This window comes from Perca flavescens, chromosome 19 (assembly GCF_004354835.1).
Source record: "Perca flavescens isolate YP-PL-M2 chromosome 19, PFLA_1.0, whole genome shotgun sequence".
Classification (NCBI taxonomy): Eukaryota; Metazoa; Chordata; class Actinopteri; order Perciformes; family Percidae; genus Perca; species Perca flavescens.
The window spans coordinates 9,465,404-9,476,837 of record NC_041349.1 but is presented as its reverse complement, the minus strand read 5'-3'; the positions used below and the strand labels follow the sequence as shown (position 1 = coordinate 9,476,837).

General features: G+C 40.9%; 1 protein-coding gene across 1 annotated transcript in view; it reads right to left on the bottom strand.

Annotated features, from left to right (window-relative positions):
- Positions 1-11,434, bottom strand: part of LOC114546220 (tyrosine-protein kinase Tec-like) — a 33,735-nt gene continuing 22,301 nt past the window's right edge. The window contains exons 7-17 of the mRNA XM_028564908.1: positions 8,929-8,994; positions 8,134-8,188; positions 7,292-7,374; positions 6,845-6,978; positions 6,069-6,143; positions 5,793-5,964; positions 4,253-4,469; positions 2,912-2,976; positions 1,973-2,091; positions 1,430-1,587; positions 1-619 (exon numbers count right to left, since the gene is read on the bottom strand). Coding sequence (XP_028420709.1) covers positions 536-619; positions 1,430-1,587; positions 1,973-2,091; positions 2,912-2,976; positions 4,253-4,469; positions 5,793-5,964; positions 6,069-6,143; positions 6,845-6,978; positions 7,292-7,374; positions 8,134-8,188; positions 8,929-8,994 — 1,228 coding nt within the window. The 3' untranslated portion in view covers positions 1-535. The remainder of the gene's footprint in view (positions 620-1,429; positions 1,588-1,972; positions 2,092-2,911; positions 2,977-4,252; positions 4,470-5,792; positions 5,965-6,068; positions 6,144-6,844; positions 6,979-7,291; positions 7,375-8,133; positions 8,189-8,928; positions 8,995-11,434) is intronic.

Sequence of the window (11,434 nt, the reverse complement as noted above, 5' to 3'; positions counted from 1 at the left end):
CTAATAAATACTTTGATAATAGATGCAGAAATTACAATGTGCTGTTTCAAATTCAGTGGGTAAGCGCCATTAGCCTAATGTCCGACTTAAGAGGCAAAACCCACGGAAATTTGTTTGAAGATTAATGAGCTGATAGTTCCTTTTAACAAGAGCCTGTTCTGTGTTTTCTACATCGCTGTCCATCAATGTTGGTGTCGGACTCGTCATCAAAAACAGGAACAGTTGTCCAAAAACACAATCCAACATGAGCAGCAGTTTGTGAAGTGGGGTTGTGAGCGGATACCGGTGACTTGATTGGATAAACAAAACGTGATTGGTGGATGAGCGGGACTCCAGCTGGTGCGATTGGTTCCATCCTCTCCATCTGACTGGTCAGTTCCAGACGCTGTAAGAACCATCGCACCACGTTCTCCATGTTGTTGCGCTGTGTACGTTAAGACAGAAACTTGTCAAACACCGCAAAAGGATTGGCAGGTTTCCACGGAGCAGGAGTAATAGGCGCCAACGTGGCCGAAGCAGCCGATTGGTCTGGTGATCAGTTCGGGGGAGGGGTGTCACTCTCGAGACAGTCGGAGATCATCAGGCAGAGTTGAGCGAACGACGGACGCTCCTCCGGTCTCTGAAACAGAGAACAAAAGTCATAAATTATGTATAAAAGCTGATATAATATTGATATATTGCCCAGCCCTAATTCAAAGCTGTCCCTGAACCGTAATCTATGAGAACAAGTCCTCCAAAGTTTGCAAGTCGTTCATTCCTCCCCTCTAACACGAACCGTAGGAGCCTTTTCCTTCGTCATATCTAAACCAGAGAAAGTAACCAACGCAGTTTTAAACACGTTAACGTTGTGAAACGGTTGAACTTTGTTTAGGTCAAATCAGAGGGTCATCTCCCATTCCCAGGCGCGTTTGGACCTTGGAGCATTGCTATTATGATGGAGGATTTGCACCGTAATATTTTAATTTTTAATTTTTTGCATAGTGTGCGCGCGCTGTGCCTAAGCCTATTTAGCCTATTTATTAGCAACTGGAAGTCAAAGGACAAAACCAGAAATGGAAAAAAACTAACAAATCTGCTATAAATAGTTCTCCATACAATCATGCCCTTCAACACGTTCAGGCATTATTAGCTATTAGCATTCTGGCCAGATCCACAGATTTAGTAAATAATGTGATGGACAGTTTTGTTTAGAAAATGAAGAGGAAAAAAACTATTATAATCAATTTTTTGGTTATCAATGGATCAAATTTACTGTCATCCCAACAATACTTTTTCAGCTTAAACTCAATTCAAAATTCTGGTCAACTGGCCACTAAAATGAACTAAGATTATTAGTGACGGAACATGATTAGGAACCACATTTAACAGTACTTCATACAGTGTATTTAGAATAAAAACATAGTAGCATTTTGTTTCTCACGGTCCTCACCTCATGCCAACTGATCTGCATGATGTCATAGATGGCGGGCGTGGCCATTTTGGGCCTGTAGAGGCGGTGACCCTTGGTAACCAAGGTTACCACCTCGTGGTTCTGACTCTGTTCGAAAGGCATGCGGCCCTCGGTGAAAACTTCCCACATCAACACACCTGGAGACACAAACGACACAGGTTTCAATAAGTCGGGAGCTTAATTGTTAAAACTTTCAAGTGTTCCCAGTTCGGGGTTTGGTGTTTTAAGCCCCCAATGTCGTCTTCCAGGCAGCGCTGCCTGGAAGGCACTAGGATTAGGCAATGGTTAGGGTTAGGTGCCTTGAAGTCAATGCAGGGGGCTTAAAACACCATCGAGCTCCCAGTTCACACTAAAGATTCACAATGAAACCGCTTTCGAACGTAGTTGCAAGTTTCAACTTGCAGATCTTTGGTCTAAAGTGGGCTTTAGTTTCTTGCAAATAAGTTGTAAAATGTGCAAAAAGAGGCTGATAGAGATGTGATGATTACACTCAATGATTTATTGATGTTAAAGAGTGCGTACCAAAGGACCAGACGTCCGACTTGCTGCTGTATCTGCAGAAGTTGAAGACTTCAGGAGGCGACCACTTCACTGGAAACTTTGCTCCGGACGAGCTGGTGTACTGGTCGTCTAACACGTATCTACAAAACACACAACAACACTGAAATGTGACAGGAATAGCCACAGTGCTTTCTGCCTTGTTTTAGGCATTGACATTGAAAAAATAATGGCCGTAGCATAAGCATCACCCACTGGTTTGTCGACTGCCGTTTTGAAGCCAGGAGTTTTGGAGCTAGAAGTTACCATATTTGGACAAGAGGATGACGCAGCTAAGCCAGTGTTGTTTATGGTTGCAATGGCGCTTGCAAATTCGCTAATTTTTAACACTTCTGAAGTTACCAGCTAACGCTAGCGAGCTTTGGTGCTACCGAACGCTGAACAAGACATTTTTAAATGAGCAAAATGTTCCAATGATGCAGTGAAAAAAAAAAAAAAAAAACACAGTGAGAGAGTTAACAGTTTAAGATGAAAACATGGACAAAACCCAAAAACAAGTTAAAGTCTATTTTAATGTCCACAGTGTTAGCATGGTTAGCATTGCTATAAGCCTCTGTCCAGATTGACAAGTCCTGAAGCGTCTATTTTAAAATAACTGGGACCATAATTTACAATATTAACATCCTGCTGTATTGAAGAAGACTTGAAACTAGCAATTGAGACCATAAACTCATTTATTGCGGTAATAAATGAAGGAAAAAGTAGGCTCATTTTCTCATAGACTTCTATAGAAACAGACTTCGTTGTGGAGTCGCCCCCTGCTGGAATTTAGATAGAATGCAGCCTTAAGGAGCTTCACCATTGGCTTCACTTTTCAGACCCCGAAGTTGACGCTTGGTTTTAAGACACTCTAGATAAAGGACGACAGATAAACATGTAAATGTGTTGGGATAAAGTTTGTACCTGGCCATGCCAAAGTCAGACACCTTCACCACCAGATTGTCGTTCACCAGACAGTTTCTGGCAGCCTGCACAGGAGGTGAAGAAGGGAAAAGAGAGGAGAAGGAAACAGAAAAAAAGTCTTATTGTATTGAGCAGTTCTAAGTTTGCTGTACTAGTACACACTAGCAGCGTAACTTCAGGAATATCCACCACTTCGGCCCAGACTGAAATATCTCAAAAACTTTTGGATGGATTGGCACAAAATTTAGTACAGACATTTACGGTGTACAGACAATGAATCACCCCGACTTCACCTCTAGCACCACCATGAGGTTTACATTTACGTGTTTTTTTGTGAAATGTCTCAACTATAAAATGGATTGCAATTAGGTGTCATGATTTTCTGAACCAAAAATTGTCAATTTATGTCGAGTATTGGAATCAAAAGCAGAAAGTACAATTCCAATATTTTTTTTCCTCTCTCCACCCCCGCTCACTTGCGCATGTCCGGACCAAAGAAATTGTTGAAATAAATGGAATCACGACCTTAAAATCAAAAGACGAATCAAAACGTGTTTTTTTTCGAGAATCGTGACACGCTTAATTCATTCTTCCCTTATGATGAATTGTAATAAGTTCTGACTATCCATCTAACAATTTTGCAAATGTCACATCATTTTACAGACCAAAAATATTTAAACTTTGGTGAAGGAGCCAAAACTACAATCTGGACCCTCTCCAATAAAGGTTGGTGAAGTTACTAACTAATGTACACATTTTTGCCTTAAACTGATTTAAAACAAGAAAAAGCTTTCATACATCACTGAATTTTCAGGTAATTTACTTGTTTTTTGTTTCAGTATGGGACATGCTTGGAAAACATGACTTTGCTACAAGCAGCAATGCTAGTCAAAGTAGCTGTGGAAACCAGCCGTATTAGCATGTCTCCACGTGGGGTTAGTGGTTGAATAAGTTTCTACGTTTTGGGTTAAAAAGTCCCTGTGGTAGAAAACGTGGCCCCAGAATCCAGTCAGGATGGAAAAAAAAACCTAGCCTGGGAAAACCCTGACGAACTTCCGGCAAATTTAAGATTTGCTCTGCAAGTCAGTCTGGCCAAGAGCGCATTCAAGCCCATTTCCAATTTCTCCAAATCGAGGCACCAATCACAACCGTTGAGGCGGGCTTTACAAGATGCAACATCGCTGGTTGGGATGTTTGTTTGTTGGTTTTAGGTCTATCCAATTGAGGCATTTGAGCAGCATCCACTGGTGACGCCCCTATGGACATGGGCTGTGAAGGAACCTGCCCCAGACCCACTCTCAGTTACAACTGACTGGAATACCAGCGTAACGTGTAGGTTACCAGATCTCTGTGGATGAAGCCGTTGGCCTCCAGGTGCTCCATGCCCTCGCTGACGTCCAGGCAGATACTCAGCAAGGACCCCAGGCTGAAGCTGCACCGGCGCTGCCGGAGGAAGTTCAGCAGGCAGCCTTGCTCCATGAACTCTGTGACGATGTAAATGGGCTTCTGCTGGCTGCACACTCCGTACAGCTGCACCAGTTTAGGGTGAGACAGTCTCCTGTAGAAAACACACACATTATAGACAGTGATGCAAGTCGAAGAAGTAACAATTGCTTTACTGTTTTTCACTCTGACTGATCTGTTTTAATCAACACAGTTGTCCACAGCGGCCACATAGTGCCCCCGCATGTTGATTTTGTAGCGGCGGCCCGCCATGGCAAGATTTCTGTTGCCATGCTTCGCATTTCTTTCGGCATATCCATCTGGGAACTTTCCGTTGGAGAACTTTTGGGAAGGGGCGAAAATCCTGGTTAGCTGATTGGATAAACCATCTGTCTATCACCACCTATAGTTGGCGATATACGGGCCAAATCAACCAATCAGATCAAACTCTTGCCGAAACCAGTCGGGAGAAGAACAAAAACATCTTTTCTTCAGAGAAAAGCCTCCAGTGTCGATTTTTTGGCGCTTCTTTCAATGAAGGAATACTTTCTAATTCAGAGAAAACTTGCTGCGATAGATACGCTCATCTCGCTTCTTGTTGCGTCACACCTAAACCCGCCTCAAAACCAACGCTGATTGGTCGGTCGTTTGGCGAACGGCTCCAAATTTTCTCTATCTCAAGATAACAGACTGATCTGTGAGTGGAAAACTGGAGCTTGTGAGATCAGGACGGTCTCACAAGGCTAATCGGAAATAGGGCAGACGCACAATGTAGTCGCAGCTACCCTTTAAATGATCCTGCCGACATAACGCACCCCCTGCTGGCTGCCACTCACATTGCAATTTAACAACAAGTAGAATTATTCAGAGGTTATTGGGCCCATCCAGTTTAACTCCACATACTGTCGTGTTGATGTAGTTTATTGTCAAAACGTTGGCTTTCTTCCAAGTCGACTATTATACGAACTGCTCCACCAAAAACGTCACCGCGGTGGGTCCGTTCTAATTGGACAACATTCAACTTGTCAGCTCAGTTCCTCACAGTTGTTGTTCGGACAGACCTGCCCCCACTGCTAAAAAAAAGAAATCCTAAAAGGAAACACTGCCGCGATTTACTCACGGAAATCAGAACGGTTTTGTTTCACCGGTCGTCTATTTTCTTTTGTCTTGCTTTAGTTTTTATTGTCAGCTTTTCACAAAAGACGAACTTGACTCACAGCTGAGGTTTTGCTACGAAGTCAACTCTGGAAAAGTTCCACTGAGAATCAAATGGTAAGTTACTCAGTACTGGTTTACTCCTTAAACTTTTTCTTTTTTATTATTTCTTTGATGCTTATTGGATTGCTTGGTTTTTGCACTTGTTTTATTATGTTTTCCTAGCACCATGAACCTGATCTTTTCAGCAGCTCCCCCCCTCCCCCTCCTCCCCTCTCCTCACATCATGACTTTAGCCTCCTCGATGAAGTCCTCCTCGTACATGGCTCCCTCTCTGATGGCCTTGATGGCCACCCGGTGCTGAGCCCTCCACTTGCCGAGCCTCACCAGACCGAACTGGCCGCTGCCCAGCTCCTTCATGAACGTCAGCTCGCTGGGGTCGATCTCCCACTTCTCTGGACGGAGGGAAACCCAGGGAGAGAGGAGGAAGGTAAGAGAGGTGCGTTCATGGATGCAGACGGTTTTAAAAAGCTGAGCGGGGTTTCTGTCACGGACTCACCGTAGCTGAAGCCGGCGGTGGACGGAGCAGACTTTTCCTGTTTCCCTACAGGATACCTCAACCTGGCAACAAGACCTGAGTTACAGATAAATGACAGAGAGAAATGTTCACACGCGTAGCCACACAGTATGCATGAAAGCAAATGTCAAAGCTAATGAAATGGAAATGGAACTTGGATACAAGTGTATCTCCGTGTGTACTTCGCCCACAGCAATCCCACCAATCGGTCCCAAAACGTCCCAGTTAGAGAGGAAATGCCCTAAACATTCTTTGTAAATCTTCACAATCATTTCCCCGAAAGAACCAAGCAGACCTGCCTCGTTGCACGGTCCAAATTTTCTTAAAAACTTGATATTTTCAGCGTGTAGCTCGCTGGCTCGAAGTTTGTGTCGTTTCCTGTAGTATGGGGACTTTTGAGAATGGCAACACACAATGCCATCTAATTTTAGGCTTTATCCTAGAAATGTAGTTTAAGTGATCCAGACTATTAACTTTGGTGAACCTTTGGTGACTTTTCATCCAGCGCCGAGTCTGGCTATCACTAGACCAAGCTCAATCTTTTAAGATTGAACATTATAGTCTGGGGAGTCTGCTCTGTATTTTCTACTGCACAAGAGGCGTGATTAACCGGCATAGTTCAAACGACTCTGTGCGTTAGTAAAAGACACCATTATCGCCCAGCCCTAATTCACAGTTTCTCAGTTGGACCGAACGAGCACATTTACGTCAACACAAGAAACGGAGCAAATTGTCACATTTTTGTCAAAATGGTTCACCTGCTGCGTTGTGTTTGTGGTACTCGATCAGGTCGGGGATAGAGCTGAACAAGTGTTTCTCGGCGAGGTAAAACTGTTGAGGCGTCCCTTGGTTCACCTTGATGTGGTAATGTTTTATAGCTGGGCTTCCATCCCTGCACACACCACAACAACAACAACAACATCATCACAACAATGTGACTTCTCAGCTCCATTACTACACAAAATAAGCTAACAATTACAAAATGAATGCATAGGTCCTATCTGAAGCAAGTTTATAGAACATACAGAAAAAAAAAAAAAAAAATATATATATATATATATATATATATATATATATATATATATATATATATATATATATATATATATAAAAAACTGAAACTATGAACAATACATTTAAAAGATAGGACATGAAGAACCTAAAACTTGCAAATAAAGACAAAAGGGACAACACGGCTTCTTTACCCGGCAGCAGACTTGGCATAGAGGGAGACGGTGTAGGTTCCTGGAGTGCTGGAGTCTCTGACAATGAAGGCGCCTTCTTTGTTCTGCAGGGGGCGACACAGACACACAGGAACGCCCTGATACTCTGCTTCTGACTGGCTAGTAGTCCTTACCTAGGTACTGTCAGGGAACGCCCTCATACTCTGCTTCTGACTGGCTAGTAGTCCTTACCTAGGTACTGTCAGGGCACGCCCTCATACTCTGCTTCTGACTGGCTAGTAGTCCTTACCTAGGTACTGTCAGGGCACGCCCTCATACTCTGCTCCTGACTGGCTAGTAGTCCTAGTAGGCTAGTAGCTCAACACACAGGGTGAAAAGAGGAGCTGCAGCAATGTGCAGTACGACAAATATATGATGTTTATTGAAAATTAAACCATGTAAACCTATACTGGTACAACCTGTAAATACAATTATGAACCTGAAAATGAGCATAATATGAGCACTTTAAAGTATGTTAGGGGCATTTTAAGTCTTTACGTAGAGAGGTAACTGGAAAAGAAGAAGGAAATGGATGCAACAAAGCTCTTTAGCCAGAATTCTCTGTACGGCTTTGTTTTGGATAGTTTTGCACCATAGGATGACATATATATAAAAAACAGAGGATCAGTGTGTCCAACGACTTGTAGAGGAAGTCAAAGAGGGACTAAAGGAAGATAAATATGTGGAAAAGAAAAAAAGAATGGAGAACGCACGGAGAGAGTAGTAGTAGAACAATGAAGAAAAAGTGTAAAAGTAGTAAATACACATGGAGGGAAGAAAGACATGTGGAAGTAAAGAGGGACCTTTCTTAGACAAACGCTCACCTCTTTCCTCAGCAGCTCCTCTGCTTTGTTCCTGTTCACTTGTTTACTGTACCAACTAGAACAGAGAAATAATTAAAAAAAAACATCTCAATAATAATCATATCTGCATTAAAATGATCTTTTAGTGTAATGAGACTTTCTCCGGTCCTGCTTGAGCTTTTAAAAAATGTTTTAACTGGCTGTGCAAAACTATAAATTCACGGTTTATATATATATATATATATATATATATATATATATATATATATATATATATATATATATATATATATATATATATATATATACATACACACACACACACACACACACAGTATACACTCACACACACAGTATCTCACAAAAGTGAGTACACCCTTCACATTTTAGTAAATATTTCATTATATCTTTTAATGGGACACAAAAGTGAGTACACCCCTATGTTAAATTAAATGCATAGTATCCTGGATCCATGAAATAACTGGCCTTTAAAAATAAAAAATCTGCCTGCCTCTATGGGAATTTAACATAGGGGTGTACTGACTTTTGTTGCCAGTGGTTTAGACATTAATGGCTGTGTGTTGAGTTATTTTGAGGGGACAGCACATTTACACTGTTATACAAGCTGCACACTTAATACTTTACATTGTAGCAAAGTGTCATTTCTTCAGTGTTATTAATATATAATGAAATATTTACTAAAATGTGAGGGGTGTACTCACTTTTGTGAGATACTGTATATATTGTTCACTGTTATATCAACTGTTAAAGTGCTGTAACTTTATCGTGACAGTGACAAATGATTAACAAACTCACACAAACTGCTGCACGTTTCCGGATTTCTTCTCGGTTACATAGTTACTTGGGATGTAGCCTTCCTCGCTGGGAAACACACATCAGTCAACAAAAACAAAAATAAGGAAACAGGTTAGGATGTGAGAAACACACAAAGAAACAAGTTAGGATGGCAGAAACACACAAAGAAACTGTTGCTTTGGAATAACTCAACTATTTAACCTTTGTTGAGCTATTTCAGACCAGCGTTGACATTTTAGAACTACAAAAACTTGTGAAATACAAAAAAAAAAAGAAGAAATTTGAAGAAAAACTTTCATAAGAACTAAAATGGACTTGTGCCCAATTTAGTGCACTCAGGAGTTTTGTAGCTTCAGCTTCACTTGGACGTTTTAACATTTACAATTATCCCCCTAAATCTACCCTTTGCGGCTAATTCAGCAGCTAATTAAGTCTCACCTTAATTCCTAAAATAAATGGATTTAAATGTAAAACAAACAAACACTTATTGTTGCATTTCTTGTAATCAAGTTAAAAGCACAATATGTATTTTTCTGCCTTGAACAATAACAAATCGGCGGAGTTTGGATCGTGGGAGTTGTAGTCTTCGTTGCAGTCAGTGACTCCCGGTTAGGATTCCTTCAGTGTTCATCTTTCAGGAGGTTTTTTTTTATCCGTGGAGGTCTCCTCCTCTCCAAAACAAACAGACCTACTGACTAAAACCGTAAAAACTCTGAATAAATCAGTTCCACGTTGAAAAAAAATTTAAATCTCTGTTTCTCTTTCAATCTCTCTTGGGCTCGTCGGTGGAGGGGCTGCGAGCCGAGCTGCCGCTAACGTTTGCTCTGCTTGTTTCTCTGAGAAGTTAAGATCCAGAGAGCCCAGGAATAACGAAATTTTTTTTTTTACTTTTTTCCAACGTTCTGTGATCATATTTTTATTTCAAACGCTATAAAATTGAATAACACACCCAAATTCAATACATAGATATAAAAACTTTTTGAAAATGGGTCAAATTTGACGTTTTTTCGAGGTGAGATCTAGGAAACGAGAGAAATGTCAGCATTCATAAACGTGCAAGGAGATTTTGGATTAAAAAGCTGTGGGTTTCTGCGGTGTGTTTCCCCGTCTCCTCCAGACTAATGCTGCGTTCAAGGCAACTCGTAACTCGTATTTTCACAACCTTCTACCGGTGAAAGTGTCCTGGAACGGCAGTCAAACCGGTAACTTACTCCCCGTGAACTCGTAACAGATCGTTGTACTCCCAGTTACAGTTTTTGACGTCACACACACAAACAACAATGGCGCCCCCTGTTGATGCTGTACAGACGCCGGTGATTAACGGTGAGAAATAGAAATAAATAGACATAAATAGACAACGTGAAGTAATTACGAATATTGTAATCAAAACAATACACATACCACTGTGTACTACTACAGGTTATGTTTATTCAATGAAGCCCAAAATATGTCGCCGACTAGAAATCACTAGTATCAGCTAGCAGCTAGCTAACGTCAACGTTAGGTAGCCGCTAGCTAACGTCAACGATAAGTAGCCGCTTGCTAACGCTAACGCTGGCTAGAAGGGTTTGTCGTGACTTTGCCTGGAGCGCTTACCAAGTCGTGAGTCGTGACTTGAAGTCGTAACTTACGGGCTAACAATTGTGTCTGGAACGCATCATTAAAAAAAACTTAATTATTATATGTCCTAAATTTTGATTCTGCACCTTTTAACTTCACTAACAAAGCTGAGGAATATCTGTACATCAGGCTGTGATTAAAATATAAATCATATGATTGTATTAAAAAAAATATAATAATAATAATAATAATAATAATAATAGGCATAAATAGACATAAATAGGCAACGTAAAGTAATTCTGCACATTGTAAACAAAACAATACCCATACGACTGTGTACCACTACAGGTTATGTTTATTAAAGGAAGCCCAAAATATGTCGCCGACTGGAAATCGCTAGTATCAGCTAGCAGATAGCTAACGTCAACGTTAGGTAGCCGCTCGCTAACGCTAGCTAGAAGGGTTTGACGTGGCTTTGCCTGGAACACTACCAAGTCGTGAGTCGTGACTTGAAGTCGTAACTTACGGGCTAACGATTGTGTCTGGAACGCAGCAATAAGTCCTTCATCCCGAGTTAAAAACCGTAGAAATGTGGCATAAAATATACATAAATAAAAATAAAATGTCCCCTAATTCCAGCTTGTTAAATGTGAATATTGTTCTAGTGCTCCTCTGTGACAGTAAACTGAATATTATTATATTAATAATATATTAATATATTGTGGATAAAACAAGACATTTGAGGATGTCATCTTGGGGCTTTTTTGGGAAACACTGATCCACATTTTTCACCATTTTCTGACATTTGAGAGACCAAACAACTAATATAAAATAATCAACAGATTAATCGTCAGTGAAAATTGACGACAAGTTTCTCAGGGGTTGAACATTGTTGAAAACATTTGGGATAATTTAAGTACGCAGCTTAAAAACCATATACAACATA